This window comes from Mustela putorius, unplaced genomic scaffold, assembly GCF_011764305.1.
Source record: "Mustela putorius furo isolate JIRA1106 unplaced genomic scaffold, ASM1176430v1.1 tig00003942_pilon_pilon_pilon, whole genome shotgun sequence".
In the NCBI taxonomy this organism is placed as follows: Eukaryota; Metazoa; Chordata; class Mammalia; order Carnivora; family Mustelidae; genus Mustela; species Mustela putorius.
The window spans coordinates 7,535,550-7,560,690 of NW_025422087.1; the positions used below are offsets into that span (position 1 = coordinate 7,535,550).

At 34.8% G+C, this 25,141-nt stretch overlaps 1 protein-coding gene across 8 annotated transcripts in view; it reads left to right on the forward strand.

The window, feature by feature from the left end:
- The window catches only part of PDS5B (PDS5 cohesin associated factor B), a 205,320-nt gene that overhangs the window by 154,572 nt on the left and 25,607 nt on the right, over positions 1-25,141 (forward strand). For all 8 annotated transcript variants that reach the window (XM_004770808.3, XM_013044910.2, XM_045069726.1 and 5 more), the window contains exons 22-24: positions 12,261-12,329; positions 13,848-13,984; positions 21,845-21,968. In XM_004770808.3, the coding sequence (XP_004770865.1) occupies positions 12,261-12,329; positions 13,848-13,984; positions 21,845-21,968 (330 nt within the window). The remainder of the gene's footprint in view (positions 1-12,260; positions 12,330-13,847; positions 13,985-21,844; positions 21,969-25,141) is intronic.

Below are 25,141 nucleotides of genomic sequence, written 5' to 3' on the forward strand. Positions count from 1 at the left end.
GTGCTAGCACTATACTGAGTTCTTTGGAGAATTAAAAGAAGTATAAGATAAAGTTTCTCCTCCTAAAATACAGTTATAATTCTTGCAGTATATATCTGTATTACTACATGTATATATCTGTATTACTACATGTTTCATATCTGTCATTCTTATATTAATTTATTTTAATACTATTAATACTTTTAAACAGATTTGTTATGGAAAATAGTTTATGGGGATAATAGTTGAGATAATTGTATGTATTAGATCTCTGATGATTTGTGGCTGTTTACCATTAGCTGACTAAGGCCCTGTAATTTAAGACACATAGTTCCTGTGTTAATTACCTTCATCTGTGGCTGTGGCTATGTTCTTTAGCTGTGTCTCTCACTTTTCTTCCCCTAAGTACAGTATTTCATATTCTTTAGGTCATGAATGCTAATCATGTATTTAAAATTTTCTGGATCTTTACTGTGTTGTTTTCTTTAATGAAAAAATTTTGTTGAGATAAAATATATCAGAAAAAATATACTTTTTAAGGCTATGGTTCATTGACTTACCACAGTTAAGATTTTTGACCAACTGACAGTAGGTCAGATTACCAGCCCCCAAAGCCCCTGTGTCGTTCTCTTGTTATTATCCCTTCCATTCTTCCATTTTTATTTATTTTTTAATATTTTATGTTTATTTATTTATATTTATATTTAATTATATATTATATATTCATATATAAATATACATATTCATGCATATAATATATGCATGTTTATATAAATGTATATTTATTTATATACTTTATATATGATAAATATCATTATAAATATATAAATTTATTTATAACGATATTTATCACATGTTATAAATTTATTTATGATAAATATATGGTAAATATATATTTATTATATTTGATAAATATAATAAATATTTATAATATAAATATATGATATAAATATATATCTAATATCTAATATTACTTATATTTTATTTATTTATTTATTTATTCCCAATTTATTCTCCATTGTGAGGTAAATCCATCCTGTTGTGTATAGCAGTAGTGGCTGCTATACTTTTGTTGCTGTATAGTATTCCATTGTTCATATATATACCATGAATCTGTTCTGTTGCTAGACTTTTAGGTTATTTCCAATGTTAAATGCCTGCTGTTGTTAACAAATACTCTTATGTATCATTTTGTGTGTTAATATATACAATTTCTGTTGTAGTGTAATTGTTGTATCTTAGAGTATGTTAAGTTGTTTTATTTTTCTTTTAAAGATTTATTTATTTTAGAGAGAGAGGGTGTACACCCAGGCATGAGTTAGGGAAGGGGGGGAGGAAGGGAAGGAAATGGTGAGAATCTCAAGCACACTCCCTGCCGATTGAGAAGCCTCAATCTCGAGATCAAGAAGGGCTCGATCTCACAACCATGAGATCATGACCTGAGTCAATACAAAGAGTCAGACACTCAACCGATTAAGCCACCCAGGCACTCCTGAGTTGTTTTAGTAAATTTTGCCAAACTGTTTTTCTTTCTTTTCTTCTCCCTCCCTTCCTCCCTTTTTTCTTTTCTTTTCTTGCCAAATTATTTTTCAAAGTGATTAGACCAGTTAACATTCTTATATGTGCTGAATGAGAGTTCTAGTTGTACCATTCCCTTGAGTGTACTAGATATGCCAGTCTTTAACTTTTTAGCTATTATGTGAATGTGTAATAAATAGTATGCCCTTAGGCACTTTCTCATATATGTATTGATATTTTGGCTGTCCTCTTTTGTTAATTGTCTTGTCTGCTCAAACCTCTTCCACATTTTTCTTTTAAATTGTCAGTCTCTCTTTTATTCCTCATAAGAGTCCCTTATGTATCCTGTTGGCAGTATGTTTAGCAGATACCTTTTCCCACTTTGTAATTTGCTTTCTCACTCTTTTAATGGTGTTTTTTGATGAACAGAAGTTCTTAATTTGGGCTCCTGGGTGGCTCAGTCAGTTAAGTGATCTGCCTTCAGCTCAGATCATGATCTTAGGGTCCTGGGATTGCGTTCTGTATTGGGGTCCCTCCTCAACAGGGAGCCTGCTTTTCCCTCTCCCTCTGCCCCTTCCACTCCCTGCTTTGTACTCTCTCTCAAATAAATAAAATCTTTTAAAAAATTAAAAAAGGAAATTCTTAGTTTTAACAAAGCCCATTATTTTCTTTTTAGTTAGTACGCCATTATTTTCTTTTTAGTTAGTACGAACCTTTTCTTTTTTACCTACCCCAAGGTTGTGAAAGTAGTCCCTATATTATTTTCTAGAAGTATGGTAATACACAAGCCTCTAACCACATGTAGCTATTTAAATTTGAACTAAATATAACTGGAAATGTATTCACACATTTCAAGTGCTCACTAGCCACATATTGCTAGTGTTGGACAGCGCAGAACATTTCTACCATCTTGAGGTTCTGTTAGACAGTGTTGCTCTAGAAGCTTTGTTTATTTACTTTCACATTTAGCTATATAATCTATTTAGGATTGATTTTTGTATGTGGTATGTGGTAAATGTCAGGATTCATTATTTTATTTCCATTTGACCCCACCATTTATTGAAAAGACTGTCTTCCCTACTGCAATTTTTTAAAAAATTGAGGTTAAATTCACATAACATAAAATTAATCATTTTAAACTATACAGTTTAGTCACATTTTAGTACATTCACAGTTTTTGTGACCAACACCTCTATCTAGTTCCAGATAATTTTCACTAAGCAGTTATACCTCATTTCCCCCAGGTTGGGCAACCACCAATCTCCTGTCTGTCTTAATGGATTTAACTATTCTGAATATTTCTTATAAATAGAATCATACAATTCCATTGTATGACTTTCTGTGTTACTCTTCTGTCACTTACATAATATTTTTGAGGCTCATCCACATTGTACCCTGTATCAGTATTTCATTCCATTTTATGGCTGAATAATATTCTATTGTACGTATTTATCACAATTTGTTTATCCATTCATTCATTGATCAACATTTGGGTTGTTTTCACCTTGTGAATATTGTGAAAAGTGCTGCTATGAATTTTGTGTTTGAGTATTTGTTTGAATACCTGTGTTTAGTTCTTTAGGTATAATCCTAGGTATATATCTTTACTGGATTATATGGTAATTCTGTGTTTAACTTTTTGAGGAATTGATTGTTCCACAGAGGCTATACCATTTTACCTTCCTACCAGCAGTGTATGAAAGTTCTAATTTCTCCTCATCGTCGCCAATTTTATTTTCTGTTAATTTGATTATAGCTCTAGTTCTAGCGAGCTATTTGATTATAAGCTATAGTTCTAGTGAGCATGAAATGATATCTCATTGTGGTTTTGATTTGCTTTTCTCTAATGATGCTGAGCATCTTTTGATGTACTTATTAGCCATTTTTATATCTTTTTGGAGCAAAGTCTACATAAGTCTTTTGCTCATTTTTTATGGTTGTATTTTTGTTGAATGGTAATAGTTCTTTATATAATCTGGATATGAGTCTCTTGTCAGATACAGGGTTCACATATATTTTCTTCCATTCTGTAGGTTGTCTTTTAAGTTGTCTTTTAATCTTTTTTATTGAGATGTACTTGACATATAACATTTTAAAAAATATTTTATTCATTTACTTGTCGCAGAGAGAGAGAGAGAGAGCACAAACAGGGGGAAACGGCAGGCAGAGGGGGAAGCAGGCTCCCCACAGAGCAAGGAGCCCCATGTGGGACTCAATCCTAGGATCCTGGGATCACCACCCAAGCTGAAGGCAGATGCCTGACTAACTGAGCCATAACATTATATTAGTTTGATGTGTATAATATAATGATTCATTATTTTATATATTGTGAAGCAATCACCACAATAACTATCCATCCCCACACAGTTATAAATTTTTTTTTTCCTGTGGAAAATCTAATTTAAGGATTTACTCTCTTGGCAACTTACCAGTACGCAATGACTGTAGTCACCATGCTATACATTACATTCCATGACTTTTTATTTTATGACTGGAATTTTGTACCTTTGACCCTATTCAGCCATCTTGCCCACCTACCCCTGCCTCTGGCACCTACCAGTCTATTCCTTGTATCTTTGATAGGTTCTGATAGGTGTGAGGTTATAGCTCATTGTGGTTTTGATTTGCATTTCATTGACGATTAGTGATGTTGAGCATCTTCTCATGTGCCTGTAGGCCATCTGTATGTCTTCTTTGGAAAATTTGTTTATTCAAGTCCTCTGCCCTTTATTTATTTTTTTAAACATTTTTTAAAAAAGATTTTATTTATTTGAGTGAGAGTGAGAGAGAAAGTGCAAGAGGGGGAAGGGTCAGAGGGAGAAGCAGACGCCCCATTGAGCAGAGAGCCCAATGTGGGATTCTATCCTGGGACTCTGGGATCATGACCTGAAGCCAAAGCAAACACTTAACTGACTGAGGCACCCAGGCCACCCCCTCTGCCCATTATTTAATTGAGTTGTGTTTTTTGCTATCAAGTTGTGTAAATTCTTTATATATTTTGGATATTAACCCTTTATCTGAGGTATGATTTGCAAATATCTTCTCCCATTCAGTATGTTGCCTCTTCTTTTTGTTGATTCCTTTGCTGTGGAAAAGATTTTTTGTTTGATAATAGTCCATTTGTTTATTTTAGTGTTGGTTGCCCTTGCCTGGGGAGACCTTTCCAAAAACATTGCTAAGGCTGATGTCAAAGACTTGTGTTTTCTAGAAGTTTTATGAGTTCAGGTCTTATATCCAAATCTTTTTTCCCCTTTTGAATTTGTTTTTGTGTGTGGTGTAAGATTGTGGTCCAGTTTCATTCTTTTGCATGTAGCTGTCCAGTTTTCCCAATACTCTTTATTGAAGAGATTGTCCTTTCCCCACTGTATATTCTTGCCTCCTGTGTCATAGATGAATTGGCCACATGTACATGGGTTTATCTATGAGCTCCCTGTTCTATCCTGTTGATCTCTGTGTCTGTTTTCATGCCAGTACCATACTTTTTTGATAACTGTAGTTTTGGAGTATAGTTTAAAATCTGGGCACCTGATGTGTCCGGCTTTATTGTTCTTTCTCAAGAGTTCTTTGACAGGTTTTGATATCTAGTAGCTTAAGCGTTATAGATGCCTTCAGTGACAACTGCTGCTGTTACTGCTGTCACTGCTGCTTCATCATCATCATCTTTTTTTTTTTTTTTTAAAGATTTTATTTATTTATTTGACAGAGATAGATCACAAGTAGGCAGAGAGGCAGGCAGAGAGAGAGAGAGGAGGAAGCAGGCTGCCTGCTGAGCAGAGAGCCCGATGCGGGACTCGATCCCAGGACCCTGAGATCATGACCTGAGCCGAAGGCAGCGGCTTAACCCACTGAGCCACCCAGGCGCCCATCATCATCATCTTTTTCAGGATTATTTTGTCTATTGTTAGCTTTTTGCATTTCTATCTAAGTTGCTTTATTTTGTTTGGTTTCTGTCTGCATTTTAGATTTTTATTTATTTATTTGTCAGAGAGAGGGAGTACAGGCAAGCAGAGTGGCAAGCAGAGGCAGAGGGAGAAGCAGACTACCCTCAGAGCAAGGAGCCCGATTTGGGACTCAATCCCAAGATGCTGGGATCATGACCTGAGCCAAAGGCAGCTGCTTAACAGACTGAGCCACCCAGGCATCCCCTGTCTGCATTTTAGAATCACCTTGTCACTTCTCCCTGTACCACTCTAAGCCAACATACTATACGTACCTGGCTGGAATTTTGATAGGGCTGGTGATGAATTATAAATCATTATATAATTATAATGAATTATCATAATTATAAATTATTTATATATATTTTTATATGTAAATATATTTTTATATAAATATATAATATGTATTTATATAAATATATATTTATTCATTATTTGTAATGAATTATAAATCATCATTATAATACCGCCTTTCACTCTGTGAACATGGTATTTCAATCCTGAGCTGTTTCTTAAAGATTGTGTATGTCTTATTCTTTGATTTCCCTAGGTAATGTTCCTAAGTTTCTGTGTAGATGTCTTAGCTTTCTTAAATATGTTCCTAGGTATATTATGTTGCTCGATGCTATTATAAATAATAAGATTTTTAATACTTATTATCTCTTAACTGCATTTTGTTGGCATGTAGATATGAAGTAATTTCATTTTTATCAATATAAAAATTTTATCCTAGAATTTTGTTAAAGGCAGTTTTTAATTTCTACTAGTTAGTTTCTGCATTTGGGGGATTTTCTCTTTTTTTCACAGTCATTTGTTCATAAAGACAGCTTTTTTTTTTTTTCTCACTCTTAGTGCCTTTTATTATTTTTTTCTTTCTCATGCTTTAGCCAGGACCTTCAAAACACTAGAAGTGGTGATAGTGGACATTTTTGTCTTCTTCTCAGTCTTAGAGCGGTGGATGGACTAATAGTATCCAATAGAGGACTTGAAAACTTCATCTAAATGGCATATATATGACACTGAACTCAACATAGTTCTGGCATACATTCTTTCAGCTTTGTCTTTTATTTATAATAGTCTGTTTATATGTAATGTAAATAGTGATTTGAGTTAATCCACTATCTGGTTTTTATTTTCAGTTTGTTCTGTCAGTTCTGTATGCATTTTATTCTTCTTTCTTTCCTTTTTTTTTTTTCTTTTAAGATTTTATTTATTTATTTGACAGAGAAAGATCACAAGTAGGCGGAAAGGCAGGTAGAGGCTGAGCAGAGAGCGGGATGCAGGGCTTGATCCCAAGATCCCAAGATCATGACCTGAGCCAAAGGCAGAGGCTTAACCCACTGAGCCACCCAGGCTCCCCTCTTTCCTTGTTTTTGATTACTTTTATTCCATTTCCCCCGTTAGTGACTTGGTTTTTACATTTTCCTTTTCTTTTAGTAGTTGTCCTAGAGGATACAGTATTCTCCCTTGAGTTCTGAAGGCCAGTATCGATTAGTCTGTTTTAAGCTTTCAGGACAGCAGGTTCAGTATTTTAGGAACCTGATCATACTTTAATTCCCTTTATTTCCTGATGCTTTTTGTGCTTTTGTTCACACAGGACCATCACTATTATATTTTCTACAGTTAATATTTATTTAGACTTACCAACATCTTTTCCATTTCTCTTATTTTTTCATTCCTTTTTGTCTATGTGATGATTTTCTTTATACTTGAAGAATTAAAAGAAGTATTTCTTTTAGTGTGGATTAATGCTGATGGAGTCTCTCGGTTTTTATTTGCTTGAAAAATGTCTTGTTTTTGCCTTCATTTTTTTTTTTTTAAAGATTTTATTTATTTATTTATTTATTTGACAGACAGATCACAAGTAGGCAGAGAGGCAGGCAGAGAGAGAGAGACAGAGAGAGAGAGGGAAGCAGGCTTCCCGCGGAGCAGGGAGCCCGATGCAGGGCTCGATCCCAGGACCCTGAGATCATGACCCGAGCCGAAGGCAGCAGCCCAAACCACTGAGCCACCCAGGCGCCCCTTGCCTTCATTTTTTAAAGGATATTTTCTTCAGGTTTAGAATTCTAGCCTGGTATATTTCCTCCCTCAGTAATTTAAAAATATTGTACCATTATCTTCCATTTCCTTACCTTTTCTCTTGACATTGTCTGACAGTCTGAGTTCCTTTGAAGGTTTTTCTTTGGCTTTGAATGCTTTTAATCTTTTCTGTTTTGCATTGGTCCCATTTTCACGATGATGTGTCTAGGTGTGCTTCTCTTTGTATTTATCCTACTTGGGGCTTGTAGCTCTTCTTGAATATACAGCTTTGAAGTCTTGTAAAAGTTCTGAATAATTTTTGTATCATATTCTCTTTCCTCTCTTACTGCAATTCTAACTATACACTTAAAAACATACAATTTCTTTTGCTGTGATCCAGCTGTTTGACATCTTTATGTACTTTCCCCCCATTCATGCATCATTTTGTTTTCTTCTGACCTGCATTTGAATTTACTAATTTACTCGACAGATTTGTCTAATCCTATGTTAAACCCATGCACTGAATTCTTAATTGCACTTATTTTATATTTCAGCGTGTAATTTCTTTGTGGTTTTTAATATAGCTTTTAATTCCCTGCCAAAATTCTCTGTCTTGTCATTGAATTGTTGAACTTCTTTAATTATGTTGAAGTTTATATCAGCCTTACTTTCTAGACCTCCTGTGGCTCTTTGTCTTCTCTGTTTTTTTCCCTCTTATTTTTTGGTCACATCTTTTCTTATATGCATGTTACTTTGATTGCATGGTAGACTTTGCCTGTGAAAAATGTTCAGATAATTTGAGGTTGTGAATGATTTTGTAATTCTTCTGGAGGTGACTTAACTTCCCTTCTGACAGGTAGTTGAGCTATTGTCAGATCAGTTTGGTCCAGGCAAGAGTGCACTAACTGGAAACTGGGCTTCAGTTTTTGACAGGCTAATTCTTTTTCTGGTTACCTTTATGTGTAGGGTATATCTGTTAGGGAGCCACCCAGTACTCTGAGGTATTTAACAGGGACTCTGTTCTTTATTGGACCCAGATTTCCAATTTTTTTCCTTCCTGCTCTGTGACAGTGATGCAGATGTTGTTCAACCTGTTAAGTCTCTTTCACTTTCAGAATCAGTTATCATTTGTATGAGAAAAGCAGTCCTAGGGCCAGACTCAAATCTTGATTTCATCCCCCTTTTGAAACTTTGCCTGGCAAATTCTCACTGCTTTGGTAGCTCTTTTATCACCTTCAGACTGATTTTTAAAAAGATCTTTTATCCAACCTTTCCATTTATTCCATGGAAGGTAGGTTCAAAAAAAACCTAATCAGCTCTTGTCAGAACAGAACTTTCACCTCTATTAACCCATTAATTTGTCTTATTTTAATGTTATATTTGATATGTACAAGGGAATATATATTTAACATTTGTGTAATGGTTTTATAATAATACAGTGAGCGTTTGTGTACTGTTAGTTCGTGGTTTATTACTCTCTAGACTTTTCTTTTTGTTTCTTCTCTTCCCCAGGTCACTGCTGTGTTGAATTGGGGTTTACTCTTCCCTAATAAGAACAAAACACCACTTTGGCACATATATGTCTCTGAATAACATACTTGGCTTAGTTTTACTTATTCTTGAGGTTTATGAGTTATACCATATATATTCTTGGCTGACTTGCCTTTATCATTACATGTTTGTTTCTTTGAATAACCTTCCCTTGTTACTGCATCTAGCTGTCCGTGATTCATTACTGTGTATTATATTAACACTGTGAAATTTCTTATATTTATTCTCTTAGTGCACATTTGAAATATTTCCATTTCTTTACTTTTTGAAGCAGTGTTCCTGTGAATGTTCTTAGAGAGGCTCCATGATGCATATGAGCAAGAATTTCTCTAGGTTATATTTATACAAGTGAAAATGATGTGTAACAGTGTGTACACACATTTAACTTTTCATTTTATTCCCAAATTACTTTTCAAAATCATTGTTAAAACTTATTTTTTACTAGCAGTATATTGTCCCCATTAGTGTCAGATCTTTTAATTTTTTCCCATCTAAAAGTTGGAAAATAGTGTCTCATTATGGTCTTAATTTGCATCTTCCTGGTTACTAATTAAGTTTTTATGTCCCATCACCATTCTTGTTGCCTCTTTCTGAAATTTCTTTTGACGCCTTTTGCCTTTTTTCCCCAGGCTTTTTGTCTTTTTCTCATAGGTAATCTTTATACTTTTTCAGGTATATGTTGCAATATCTTCATAAAAATGCATAAGCTCTCATTTATGGTGTGTCCTTTTCATTTATGGTGTCCTTTGGACAAAAATTATTAATTTTAATATAGCTAAATTTATCATTTTTCTGTAGTTAGTGCTTTTTACATCCTTAAGAAATCCTTCCCTACTCTAGTGTCATAAAAATAGTCTCCCATATGGTCTGAAAGTCTTGAGATTTTCTTTTCACACTTAAAAAATTTAATCCATCTGGAATTGATTTGTTTGTTTGTGTGCTGTGTCTTAAGGATTTCATTTCTTTTTACTTCCATAGGACAACCAAATTTCCCATCAAAAGTTCTTGAATAACCTTTCTTTCTTTTAGTCCTCTTATTGTTACCTGTCATAGGGTGTATAGCACCTATTCTTTACCATTGCTTTGTTTGCTCATCTACAAGATGTCTTTCATTAAATTTTTGCAATTTTCTTTGTAAAGAAAATTCAAAAAATTTTTCTTGTACAACTTTGTTAGGTACTTTGATTTTTTAAAATTGCATTTTATGTTCGTGGGGTTGATTTGGAGAATTATTTTATAGTTTTCATCTTCTTTCAAAACAGGGTGTTGGAGTTGGTTGAGTTTCCAACTCTTGGTTTCTGCTCAGGTCATGATCTCAAGGTTGTGGGATTGAGCCCCACATCAGACTGTGCTCAGGGCATCAGTCTGCTTGAGATTCTCTCTCCATTTCCCTCTCGCCGTGCCTCCCACACCTGCATGCATGCGTGCTCTCTCTCTCACTCCAAAATAAATCTTTGCTTTTTTTAAAAGAATTCCAGTTTTGATTATTTTCTAATCCTTGAATCTCTTATCTATATATTAATCTCCTAATATTTCTATATGTGCTTTCTCTGCTTATCATTTTTCATTTCAACTTCATCTACCAGTTTTTTTTAAAAGTGATATATTCAAATCTTATGTGGTGGTAAAGTTTTCAATCTCTACTCTTTTATTTTTTTAAGTCACTTTTGTTTTGATTTATTTTGGTACTATTCTGCTGGTTGTCCAAATGTTCATTAATTTTATAGCTTACTGTTGAATAAGATTTAAAAAAATACTTCAATATCCTGTTTAAACCAGTATCCAAATTAAATCCATAGCCCATTTCATGTTTTTTATTATATTGACTAGTATATTGTTTCATCCTATTATTTTTAGATTTTCTCTGTCATTGGTTTTGTTGCATCTGTTTTGGTTTTATATTATTATCTTTGAACCATCTGATAGTCTGTTGATTTTATTTATAATAACTTTCTATTTTGTAATAAGATATGCTATTTGAATTTTTTCTTACGAAAAAATTAAATATTTTAGTGGAGTGTATCTTTGAATAATTCTTTCAAAATGGCTTATAATTTGGAAACTTTTTCTCTGTCCTAGCTTGCTAAAGATATTTTTTTCCCTTGTTCTTGAGTACTAGAATCCTGTGTTTCAGGGTACTTGGCTGCAGAAAATCCAGATTATTGTTTTTTGGCATTGTGTCTTGTAGCTGAGAAATCTGAAGTTGATCTGATTCTTGCTTCTTATTTGGAAGGTTCCCCATAGAATTTTTGAGGATCTTTTTAATATTCTTAGTTCAGAAACTTCATCAGAATGTTTCTAATGTGATTGTTTTTTCATTATTTACACTTTTTACTTCAAAGGCACTTCTCAGTGGAAATGCATCCTAAACTGTATGTGTTTGATGAGTTTGCCTTCTGGATGTTGGGGCTACCTATACTGTTGCCAGAGGGTTACCTGAGCTACTATTTGATTTGCTTCCCAGGCTGCTTTTGGAAGTCACTCCTGTCAGCTGGCGGTACACTAGATCTCCAGTGTTCCAAGATTGAGCTCGGCTCTTTTGTCACCTTGCTTTAATTTCCTGGCTGTCACTGCAAATGCACATCTTGAAATACCTGTGCTCTATCACCTCAGGATTATGCTGTGATTGTGTGTGTGTGTGGGGGGGAATCTGTTTTGGAAAATGTTTCCATTTTCTGCTTTTTATGGAGATGTGAATCTAGCCTTGTTAATATTTTTACTGTATATTTTGCATTTTTAAAGGTTCTGGCCTTCTTTTTGACACTTTTTGTTTTCCAGCCCTGCTGTGTGTGTGTGTGTTGCCATTTTGGTGGGATTTAGGTACAAAGATACTAATGCATCTTGTTTTCCTACAGTCAACTGCAAACCTTTCTAATTTTTCTTCTGCTCAGGATTTTTTGTAAATACCCTTTCCCTTGTTTAAGAACTATACTTTTTTGCTGTATTGATTTTTTTGTTGCTCCTTGCCAGCCACCTTAAATAATTGAATCATTAGTCTCAAAGGCTAAGTAAGGGAGTATATGTAAGATCAAGTCTGTCCTACCTCATACCTGGAAAGAACCAGCTGCAGATGGATGTGTAAGTGCTTTATGTGGGTACTTGTGAAGATAAGTCTTTCAACCTTTTTGTAAAATAGATGAGGTATTTTAGTGATCTGTAATGACTGTCACTGTAGAAGGTAAAGATTTCATTCACTCACTAAATATTAATTAAACATGAAAATTCTATTTTTTAAAGTCCTTCATTTTTGTTTAGCTCCCAGGAAAAAAGACAACTAAACTTTGGGTTCCAGATGAAGAAGTTTCTCCTGAGACAATGGTCAAAGTGAGTGATATGCATAGATCTATTTATTTTAATACATCAATATATCCACCAGATTGTATTATCATTAAAGTGTTAAAATTTTTATTCCTGTTGTAAAGATATGGCTATTAAAATCACCCAAGTTTTTATATTTATTGTATGACATCATCCCAAGTGTTCTGAGAGTGTGAGGCAATAATGAGAAACCTGAGGCCCTATGGGCAGCTGCACATAAACTGATTTGGGGGGAAAAAAAGTGCTTGAAACTGCCCCCAGTTGCTGGTTCTTAGTTATCAACTTTTTAAGGGTGAAAGACATTGCCCATTCTCTTGTGTACATTCTCCTGTTAAGTAAAAATGATCATCCAGGTTTTAAGACTATCTTTTCCGTGGGATTTGATAAAACTTTTATTTTGATTTTTTAAAAAAAGTTCAACCTGTTAGCCCTTGAATTAGAAGTAATAGGTGATTTGGTGAGTGCTGTGAAGTGTGTAAACCTGGTGATTCACAGACCTGTACCCCTGGGGATAAAAATATATGTTTATAAAAATAAAAAATTAAAAAAAAAAAAAAAGAAGTAATAGGTAAAAACTGCTTATCACTAGTGTAGAGAGTATTGATTTACTAAAATGATCTATAGTCTGTCATGTAGACCTCATCTCAATCCACTGTCCAAGGTGTGTAGGCCGGAAACAAATATATTAAATACTGTTTTTCTCATCGTAGTTTCTTATAAATCCAGTCATGTATATATGCATGTACTGGTTTATATTTTATATTAAGAACTACTTTGTTATGTTATTCCGGTTTCAGATGCCAATACTGTTTCTGCAGACCTATAGAGTAGCTGATGGAATGATGCTTGATACTTCTGAGTTCCAGTATAAACCTGTTTTCTCAGCATTGGTGTCAAGCAGCAGTTTTGTGTAGGTCAAGCAACTCTGGATTAGAAGGCAGGCTTCCTGCAGTTAAGCTTATGCTTAATAAGTGGCCCAGAAAAGGGATCTGAAGAGTGTCTGCCACATGCCACTGTTCAAGATCCACTTAGCTGCTAAGGCATAAATCTGATGAAAGCTAAGATAATAGGTGAAAAAGAGGTAATATGCACCCCATCAAAAAGAATTATTAGAAACATTAGAGGCAATAACAGGGTTTAAAGTACTTAATTTTAAGTACTTCATAATTATAAAATGTAGCACAAAAATGGAATATAATTTGCAGTTGGGAAGTTAAGTTTTCTGACTAGGGAAGTTAACATTTTACTTTGGGTTCTAAAGAACAGAATTTATGATGGGGAAACATTAAAAAGTCAAAAAGAACCAGTCTTCAGTTAAATCATTCATTTGTCAATTGCCTGGGTGGGAGGGTAAAACATCTTTAAGACATTCATTTATCTCGATATATAAAGAAAAGAATGACTTTTTTTTCCTTTCCTTTTCTTAAAAAGCATCCGTTAAAACCATTTCATTTTATTTAAGGTGGATACAGAATTTCTTTAAAATGTAGTAATGTTGTATTTGTCAATTTGTCTTTTAAATAGATTCAGGCTATTAAAATGATGGTTCGATGGCTTCTTGGAATGAAAAATAATCACAGTAAATCAGGAACATCTACCTTAAGATTGCTAACTACAATATTGCATAGTGATGGAGACTTGACAGAACAGGGAAAAATTAGGTATGTAATTATTATTTCAGAGTTCTTGAGTAATATTTTAGTATCTGGTGTAATTTCTAATGGTGCAGTTTCTTTTTAAGAAAGTAATTAGTTGAACATTACATCAAAAACTAATGATGTGCTGTATGTCAGCTAATTTACATAATTTAAAAAGTATAAAATGTAAAATACAAAAAAGTATTTCTATGTATGTATGCATATATTTTTATTGTAATAAGCTTTTGTACAGTGGTTATTTAAAAATGGCAGTCATATATCAGAGGCAGAGTATTGCTATATATTGTAAATATTTTAAACAATAGATATTTACTTTTTTAAATATCTAATTGGAAAATGGTTAGTCATTTATCAGTAACTGATATTTTGCATTCTTCTTAATGTCTGAAGGAAAAAGAACACACTAGATAGAAGGCAACTTACTGAATCTATTTCCAGAAGTATAAATACATGCAAATGTACTAGATGTAAAATTTGTACTAGATGTAAATGTGTACTAGATGTAAATTATATAAACATATGTACTTTGTTTTGCTTGAAAAATGTAGTTTAGTATGGTGATTGAAAAAAATGGACCCTGGAGCCTGTATTCAAATCCTGACACTACGGTATACCAGCAAATCACTTTAACCTCCTTATGTCTCAGTTTCTTTGTTTATAAAATAGAGATAATGATTATACTTATCTTGTCTAGCTGTTATGATAATTAAATTAGCCATTATTTATATGCTTATTTAGATCTAATCTCACCTGTTTTTATTCATGTTATTCTTTAATGAAATCAAATGTGTATTTGAATTCTACAAATACATGGGAATTATATTACTTCACTTTTTAAAAATTTTTTAATTAATTAATGTTTTAATTAACATATAATGTATTATATTACTTGTTTCAGGGGTGCAGGTCTGTGATTCATCAGTGTTACACAATTCACTAGCTCATACGCTCTAGTGTCCATCACCCGGCCACCCCCCTCTCCCCACCCTCCTCCACTCCAGCAACCCTCTCTTTATGGTTTGTCTCCCTCTCTGGTTTTGTCTTGTTTCATTTTTTTCCCTCTCTTCCTTTGTGATCTTCTGCCTTATTTCTCATATTCCTCATATAAGTGAGATCATGTGATAATTGTCTTTCTCTGATTGACTTATTTTGCTTCAGCATAATACCCTCTATTTCTGTCCTTCTTGTTGCAGATGGCAAGGTTTCATTTTTTGACAGCTGCATGATATTCCTGTGTGTGTGTGTGTGTGTGTGTGTGTGTATCACAAGTTTCTTTTTGCATTCATATGTCGATGGACATCAGGGCTCTTTCCATAGTTCAGCTATGTGGATATTGCTGCTCTAAACACTTGGGGGCACATACCCCTTTGGATTGCTACCTTTGTATCTTTAGGGTAAATACCCAGTAGTGTGGTTGCTGGTCATAGGGTAGCTCTATTTTCAACTTTTTGAGGAACCTCCATGCTCTTCTCCAAAGTGACAGCACCAGCTTGCGTTCCTACCAGTAGTGTAGGAGGGTTTCCCTTTCTCCACATCCTTGCCAACATCTGTTGTTTCCTGACTTGTTAATTTTAGCCATTCTGACTGGTGTGAGGCATTATCTCATTGAGGTTTTGATTTGTATTTCCCTGATGCCAAGTAATGTTGAGCAGTTTTTCATGTGTCTATTGGCCATTTGGATGTCTTCTTTGCAGAAATGTCTGTTCATGTTTTCCTATTTCTTGATTGGATTATTTGTTCTTTGGGTGTTGAGTTTGATAAGTTCTTATAGATCTTAAATACTAGCTCTTTATCTGATGTCATTTGCAAATATCTTCTCCCATTTGTTGGCTGTCTTTTGGATTTGTTGACTGTTTCCTTTGCTATGCAGAAGCTTTTGATCTTGAAAAAGTCCCAATAATTCATTGTTGTCTGATTGCTAAGACTAGGACTTCTAGTACTGTGTTGAATATCAGTGGTGATAGTGGACAGCCGTGCCATATTCCTGACCTTAGGGGAAGAGCTTTCAGGTTTTCCCCATTGAGAATGCTATTCACTGTGGATTTTTCATGAATGGCTTTGATGATATTAAGGTATATATGCGCTATCCTTATACTGTGAAGAGTTTTAATCAAGAAAGGATGCTGTATTTTGTCATTGCTTTTTCTGCATCTGTTGAGCGTATCTTATGGTTCTTGTTCTTTCTTTTATTAATGTATTGTATCACATTGATTGATTTGTTGATGTTGAGCCAGCCTTGCAGCCCAGCAATAAATCTCTATTGCTCATGGTGAATAATCCTTTTAATGTACTGTTGGAACCTTTTGGCTAGTATTTTGGTGAGAATTTTTGCATCCAAGCTCATTAGGGATATTGGTCTGTAATTTTCCTTTTTGGTGGGGTCTTTGTCTGGTTTTGGGATCAAGGTAATGTTGGCCTCATAAAATGAATTTTGAAGGTTTCCTTCTATTTCTATTTTTTGTAACAGTTTCAGAAGAATCTATATTAATTCTTTAAATATTTAGTAGAATTCCCCTGGGAAGCCATCTGGCCCCAGGGCTCTTGTTTGTTGGGAGATTTTTGATTCCTGCTTCATTGTCCTTGCTGGTTATCGATCTGTTCAGGTTTTCTTTTTCTTCCTGGTTCACTTTTGGTAGTTTGTATGTATCTAGGAATGCTTCCATTTCTTCCAGATTGTGTAATTTGTTGGCATATAGTTGCTCATAATATGTTCTTATAATTGTATTTCTTTGGTGGTGGTTGTGCTCTCTCCTCTTTCATTCATGATTTTAATTTGGGTCCTTTCTCTTAATTTATTAAATCTGGCCAGGGTTTATCAATCTTACTAATTCTTTCAAAGAACCAGCTCCTACTTTCATTGATCTCTTTTACTGTCCTTTTGGTTTCTGTTTCATTGATTTCTGTTCTGATCTTTACTATTTCTCTTCTCCTGCTGGAGTTAGGCTTTCTTTACTGTTCTTTCTCCAGGTCCTTTAGGTGTAGGGTTAGGTTGTGAATTTGACGTCTTTTTTGTTTCTTGAGAAAGGCTTGTATTGCTATATACTTTCCTTTCAGGACCATCTTTGCTGCATCCCAAAGATTTTGAACAGATGTGTTTTCAATTTTTATTTGTTTCCATGAATTTTTAAAAATTTTCTTTAATTTCCTGGTTTACCCATTCATCCGGGTCAACCTGATTGCTCTTTGGCCTCCATGTATTTGAGTTCTTCCCAGCTTCTTCTTCTTCTTCTTCTTTTTTTTTTTTTAAGAATTTATTTTACAGAGAGTGATCACAAGTAGGCAGAGAGACGGGGGGGGGGGGGAGCAGGCTCCCGGCTGAGCAGAGAGCCTGATGCAGGACTTGATCCCAGGACCCTGAAATCATGACCTGAGCCAAAGGCAGAGGCTTAACCCACTGAGCCACCCAGGCGTCCCTCCAGCTTCTTCTGTGATTGAGTTCTAGTTTCAAAGCATTGTGGTCTGAATATATGCAGGGAATGATCCCAATCTTTTGGTACCTGTTGAGACCTGATTCGTGACCTAGGATATGATCTATTCTGGAGAATGTTCCATGTGCACTATAGAAGATTGTGTATTCAGTTGCTTTGGGATGGAATGTTCTGAATATCTGTGATGATCGTCTGGTCCAGTGTGTCATTTAAAGCCCTTATTTCCTTGTTGATCTTTTGCTTAGATGATCTGTCCATTTCAATGAGGGGGGTGTTAATGTTCTCTACTGTTATTGCATTATTGTCAGTGTGTTTCTTTGATTATGTTATTAATTGGTTTATATAGTTGGCTGCTTCCATGTTATGAGCATAAATATTTACAATTGTTAGATCTTCTGTTGGATAGATCCTTTTAAAATATATAGTGTCCTTCCTCATCTCTTATTTAGTCTTTGGCTTAAAATCTAATTTGTCTGAAAAAAGGAATGCCACCCCAGCTTTCTTTTGATGTCATTAGCATGGTAAATGGTTTTCCACTCCCTCGCTTTAAGTCTGGAGATGTCTTTGGGTCTCAAATGAATCTCTTGAAATAGCGTAATAATGGGCCTTGTTTTTTATCCAATCTGATACCCTGTGTCTTTTAATTGGGGCATTTAGCCCATCTACATTCAGGGTAACTATTGAAAGATATGTTAGTGCCATTGTGTTGCACTATGTATGTATGCATTATGTAGAGACTATTATTGTATATTGTCTCTGTTCCTTCCTGGTCTATGTTACTTTTTGGCTCTCTCTTTGCTTAGAGGACCCCTTCCAGTATTTGTTGTAGGCTGGTTTGGTGATTGCTGATTCTTTTAGTTTTTGTTTGTCCTGGAAGCTTTTTATCTCTCCTTCTATTTTCAGTGACAGTCCAGCTGGACGTAGTATTCTTGGCTACATGTGTTTTTCGTTTAGTACCCTGAATATATCATCCCAGTTCTTTCTGGCCTGCCAGCTCTCTGTGGATAGGTCTGCTGCCAGTGTAATGTTTCTATTGTTGTAGGTTACAGACCTCTTGTCTTAGCTGCTTTCAGGATTTTCTCTTTGTCTCTGAGATTTGTAAGTTTTACTATTAGATGTCAGGGTGTTAACCTATTTTTATTGATTTTGAGAAGGGGTTTTCTGTGCCTTCTGGATTTTGATGCCTGTTTCCTTCCCCAAGTTAGGGAAGTTTTCCACTGTAATTTGTTCCAGTATACCTTCTTACCCTCTCTCTTTCTTCTTTTGGGATCCCAATTATTCTAATATTGTTTCATCTTATGGTATCACTTGTCTCTCAAATTCTTCCCTCATGATCCAGTAGTTTTTTATCTCTTTCTCAGCTTCTTTATTCTCCATCATTTGTTCTTCTATATCACTAATTCTCTGAGAAGAGAATTTATCCTAGCAGTTACAGCCTCCATTGATTGCGCCTCATTAATAGTCTTTTTAATTTAGACTTGGTTAGATTTTATTTCTCCAGAAAGAAGAAATCTCTAGTATTTTCTATGCTTTTCTCATGCCAGCTTGGGCTTATCTTTATAATTGTCATTCTAAACTCTAGTTCTGACATCTTACTAATGTTCATGTTGATTACGTCCCTGGCACTCAGTAGTGTCTCTTGTTCCTATTTTTTTTTTTAAGTGAGTTTTTCTGTTTTGTTTTGTCCAGGGAAGAATAGATGAATGAGAGAACAAAATGTTCAAAGGGTAACAACGACCCCAGAAAAAATATATATTAAATAAATCAGAAGAGACCTGAAACTGGGGGGAAAAGAATAAAAAAGAATATTTTTAGGCTGGTGAATAGAACAGAGCCACACACTAGATTTGGGGTGTATTTTGGTCTGTTAGAAGAAACTGTCTCCCAAAATTTTAAAGAAAAACTTATATATGTACAAAAATATGGGTAAATACGATGAAGAGATGGAATATGATTATAAAAATGAAAGTTAAAAAAGATTTTAGAAAAGGAATTGATAAGATAAGTTGGTTGAAAGAAGAAAGAAAAATTGAAAAAGAAATAAGAAAAAAAAATTAGAGAATGTGATCAGGTAAGACAATAGAACCATACACTAGAGAAGAAACTGTATACCAAAATTCTAAAGAAAGAGAAACTTACATGTATACAAAAAATAGGGTTAAATACAATGAAGGGATAGAATATGAGTGTAAAAATGAAAATTAAAAAAGTTTTTAAAAAGGGAATTGGTAGAGAATTGGTAAGATAAGATGGTTGAAAAAGAAGGAAGAAAAATTAAAAAAAAAAAAGAAAGAAACAGAAAAAAAATAAAATTAAAAAAATTAACTTTGAAAGACTAAGGAATCATGGGGAGAAGTCATGAATTCTGTGTTCCCCTAGCATTGAAGTTGGTATACTTGGTCTTGGCTGGAGTTCTTACTGATCTTCTAAGGGAGGGAGCTGTTGCAGTGATTCTCAGATGTCTTTGCCCGAGGTGGAACTACACTGCCCTTGTCAGGGGCGAAGCTAAGTAATCTGGTTTGCTCTTGGTAGCTTTTCTCTGAAAGGTTTCCCTACAGCTTTGGAGAAGGAGAATGAAAATGGTGGCCTCCTAGACGCAGGCCCAGGAGGAGCCAGGAATTCAGGTCCCCATTCCTCAGTACAGCCTTAGAAAAAAGCAGTCACTCCTGTCTCCCTGGTCTCTGGCCACACTCCGTACTCACCTGGCCTGTTACCTAGCATTTCTGTCTCTGACATATGACCCCATTTGGAGTTTATGAACCTAGCCGATTCCTGTGGTGTGCTCCCATGCCTCTTCTCCAGCGGGGAGTATCACTGAGAATCACTGAGAATCACTGCAACAGCTCCCTCCCTTAGAAGGGGAGCATGGGGAGCATCCCCATATTTGTGGCCCCTGCTCAAAGAGTAGTGGCCCAGCTGTGATGTGGATCATGGTTTATGGCAGCCTTGAGCTGAGAGCCCACTCCTTGGCTCTATCTTTGCAGCTGGCTTCCCTGCTCTGATACTTTGGAGCTCTTTCACACTTGGGCACCCCCAGTCTTCTGTAACCCTGAGCGTCCTGAGATCACACTGTCCCAGCAAGGGTTCCAACCCCTAGTTTACCGCTGGAGTGATGTTCTTCAGCAGAGGGGACTTCTAAAAGTTCTGATTTTGTGCTCTGTAGCTCTACCACTTGCTGGTAGCTGGTTGAGGGAGGCTCCCTCCTCTTTGGTCTATCTTCCCAAATATCACCTCAGATTCACTTCTCTGCATGTCCTACTTTCCATAAAGTTGTTTCTTTTCTGTTCATAGAATTGCTGCTATTCTTTTTTTTGATCACCTATTGAGTTCGTAGGTGTTCAGAATGGTTTGATAACTAACTAGCTTAATTCCTGGGACCAGATGAAATTCAGGTCTCCTGCTCCTCTGTTGTGTTGCTCCTCCCCCCAGTTCACTTTTAAATAAAACATGTCTTTATATAAAAACTTGGTCTTCAAAAACTTAGTTGTAAAGTATTTAATTTAATTACTTATCTTTATACAAAATAAACTACAGTAAGAAAAACAGATTTTCCTTTAATAATGGTTAAGTGAATTACCTTATAATAGCTACCTGGAATACTGCTATGGATGTACCAAATAGCACCTCTGGCACATGTAACTTCAGAACCTTTTAAATGTTGACATGCATTCAGTCAGTATTTTTACATAATTCTTAGAAAGATAGGGGGCATTCTTAAACCAATTAGATCATTAGATTGTAGAAAACCAAGAATGTGTCTTTTATGTCACTCTCAGTGCTGTGTATATGGTAGACACATACTTATTTTATGAATATTTTATCTTTTACTGTGGAAGAACATAGAGGGTCCTAGTTAAGAAGTTACAACTTTCCATCCTTTTCAGGATTTGTCTAATATATCACTATATAAGGAAGGATTGCTTAGATGTTCTTATTAGTTAAGAGTTTACTAATTTTTGAGGTGTGTCCCATTAAGCAGAAGTTTTCTTAAATTTAAAAGAAGCTTCTTGGAAATATTTGGAAAGTTGAATTTGAACTAAAACTTGTGATGTTTTCCACTATGCCTTCTTTCAATCTTCTTTTTTTAGAACATTGGTTTTAGTTGACTTGATTAACACCTTAGGACATTTTTGTACCTAATCTGTAAGTAAACACATATCCCAAAAAATCCATACTGAAAGATTTTAGACCCAGCAACTAAACATACAAATAGATTTGTTCTAAGCTTGGCTACAAGCTGTTTTGTTTAGGATGAAGGAATAAAATGACTTTAGTATAGACTATGTTCAAGAGAAGAGTTTTGTAGTATTAGACACCATCTGTCAAAGTTAAGTAAACATAATAGGATATTCATTATCACTAAATTGTCTTTGATCCTTTTTTTTGTGCAGACATTTAGAAATCTAACTTTCTTTCTTTCTTGCTTATTTTTTAGTAAACCAGATATGTCACGTCTGAGACTTGCTGCTGGGAGTGCTATTGTGAAACTGGCACAAGAACCTTGTTATCATGAAATCATCACATTAGAACAGTATCAGCTCTGCGCATTAGCTATCAATGTAAGGAGGATGGCCATATAGAATGTGACTTTATATCTTTGACTTTTAGGAAGGAAAAATCCACTATGATGGTAGAGAGAAAAGTTTTGAATTGTCTCCTTTTGGAAAGTATATTCATGAGTAATGTTTCAGAGTTCTAAAACTGTGGTTTAAGTTTTGGATTGCTAACATAGTACATTTGATTCTTGTTGTTTGTAGTTCTCTTCTGCAGAATCACCCCAATCACTGAATAAGCAAATACTGAACCATTGTTTATAAGGAAAATACAGGGGTGGTTTCTCCTAGCCTCTGGTCACAACATTTTTGTCAGTCTATCAGCATATAATTTAAAGACAAATTATTTAATATTATAGTCATGTCATTAACATTGAACTCATGACCAACAGAGCTGTATTTCATGCCTGAATGAAGCTTTACTAACGTATTTTCTTCCTAAGGCATATCACAACCTTCTTGCTTTTAGGAACACTGAACAGTGCTATGCTTGGGAGCTCTTTTAAACAACAAAATCACCAACAAATGCACAAAACACAAAAAAATGTGGCACTAAATAGACTGTCAAAAGGGCACTTGTTTCTAATACGAGCGCTGACATAACAGGCAAAACTTTGCTTTGTTCAGCTTCAGCTGGGATATTGGTCAGACGATTCAGTATGTTTGTTGCTGTACTCATTTACTCACCAGTAACCCTGAAAATAAATTTTAGTGAGTAGGCAAATTCACAGATTTAGAATATTTGTTAATAAAGAGACTTTGAATGTATGTAGTTCTTAAATGGAAGAAAAAAAAGTTATATAAAGATATGGTATAGATTTATAAAGCTTGGTATAGATTATAAAGTTTTATAATTTAATTTTAGGTCAGAAGCATTTCTTATAATTCAAGCCAGTTAAATTTTCAGATTATTAACAGTGATATGCATGGATTGATATTCCTGTCTTACAGATTTTTTTTTTTAGAGTAATATAATATTTGAATTGTATCCCTTTGGAAGTTTTTAGCATCATTAAGAAAATTAAAAAGGACTTCCATAATAATAAATATATTTCAGTGTGAGTTTTTAATTCATTATTTGGTCATTTTACACTGAATTTTCCTGTCTTTTCCAAGTAGTCTTATGTATAAGAATTTGGTACTTACTTCAGGGATAATTTTAATTTTCTCTTCACACTTCCTTCTGTTTATTTAAAAATTAGTGCTTATGTGTAACCCCTTGACATAAATGATCATTTGTTTTTTTAATCATTTTGTCAGTTTTTGGTGCTTTAGTCTTTAAAATAGCTCTTCCAAATCTTGTTTATAATTTATTTTAGTATTAGTGTTGTGTATTAAACTAAGCCATTTGAAAATGAGATTTTGGTGAGTCCATAATTTCCTGGTTTAATTTTCCTCATTTTTAATTTTAGGGATAATCTTATTTTGCGAGAGAGTGAAAATTGTTTAAAAAGCTTATATTAGATTTCTTAGAAGTAAACAACCTTTGTAATTCTTGTTTTTTTAAATTGGTGATTCATGCAGTCTGTTGATTTGTCATGTTCTTGGTCTGGTATTTCTAAGGGTATTGGTGCTACCAGTATTGAAGTGGAAATTTTTATTGAAGTGTGGAAGTATGTGAAAGAAATGGGCTTTGTCTGAAACTTACTGTGTATAAGAAGTATGTACAAATTATAAATGTCCTCTGTGAAAAGCATCCACACTTACGAACTTCTAGAGATTTTCTAACATAATACATATTATATATTACTACCTCAGTCACCAAATTCCCAAGGAGGAAGTTCAAATTCCCTAAGTTTTAAGATTTTTTTTTGAATTCTGTTGACAGTGGAACATATGTTAGTGGTTAAAAGTTAGTTATTAGCATATTCTTAAAACTTTCAGACATGCAGTTACCCTTTTCTGAACAAAACCTTCCCCTAATTCTGTTGTTCTTATAAACCACTTGCCTATCTCTTCTTTTTCTTTTTATTATTTTATTATTAGTTTTTAAAATATTTAATTTATTTATTTGACAGAGAAAGACACAGCAAGAGGGGGAACACAAGCAGGGGTGGGTGGGAGAGGTAGAAGCAGAATGCCCACCACGCAGGGAGCCCAAAGGGGGGCTCAATCCCAGGACCGTGGGATCATGACCCGAGCCGAAGGCAGCTGTTTAACAACTGAGTCACCCAGGTGCCCCTATCTCTTTTTTTAAAACCTTCAGACCTCAGAGAGTAATCCATATCTTTGTCTCTCTTACCCTCTTATCTCTCACTCCTCAATAATTATTCTTTTGGCTTTTCCTTTCTTGTTTTTCTTTTCTTTTTTTTTTTTTAAAGATTTTATTTATTTATTTGACAGAGAGAGATTACAAGTAGGCAGAGAGGCAGGCAGAGAGAGAAGAGGAGGAAGCAGGCTCCCTGCTGAGCAGAGAGCCCGTTGCGGGACTCCATCCCAGGACTCTGAGATCATGACCTGAGCCGAAGGCAGCGGCCTAACCCACTGAGCCACCCAGGCGCCCCTCCTTTGTTTTTCAAAAAGGCTTTGTTAAAAAGCCTCAAATCCCATGGTCTTCGTCTTCATTATGCATGTTCTTGCACTATTTGACAGAGTTCATTGCTCCTTTATTCTTGAAATTCTTCTTGGTTTCTATTTCCTGATTTTTGTCAAAATTCTCTGACTTCATTTTGGGTTATTATCCTTTCCTTTAAGTGTAAGTTTTCTTTCGTTTTAAAAAGATTTTATTTATTTTAGTGAGAGTGAGCCTGAGAGCATGATTGGAGGGGAGGGGCAGAGGGAGGAGTAGGCACCCCACTGAGCAGGGAACATCCTGGCATGGGGCTTGATCCCAGGACCCCAAGAGCATGACCTGAGGCTGAGCTGAAGGCAAACACCCAATCAACTGAGCCACCCAGAAGCCCCTATCAAAGTATGTTTTCTATGTGGATCTGCCCGTGACTAAATTTTCCATTTACACATTCTTTTTTGGCTATCTCATTTTCTATGTAGGTGACTCCCATATTAGCAACATTAACTTTTTTCAAGTCAGAGTCTGGTCCCACATTTGAGGTTAAACAGAAATTTCAAACTTTCATGTTCTGTCAATGTGAAGACTAAATTCATAATCTTTCCCAAATCTATTCTTTATTGAGATGTAGAGCCTCGTTAAGCATTAAATAAATCCAAATGGCATTCTT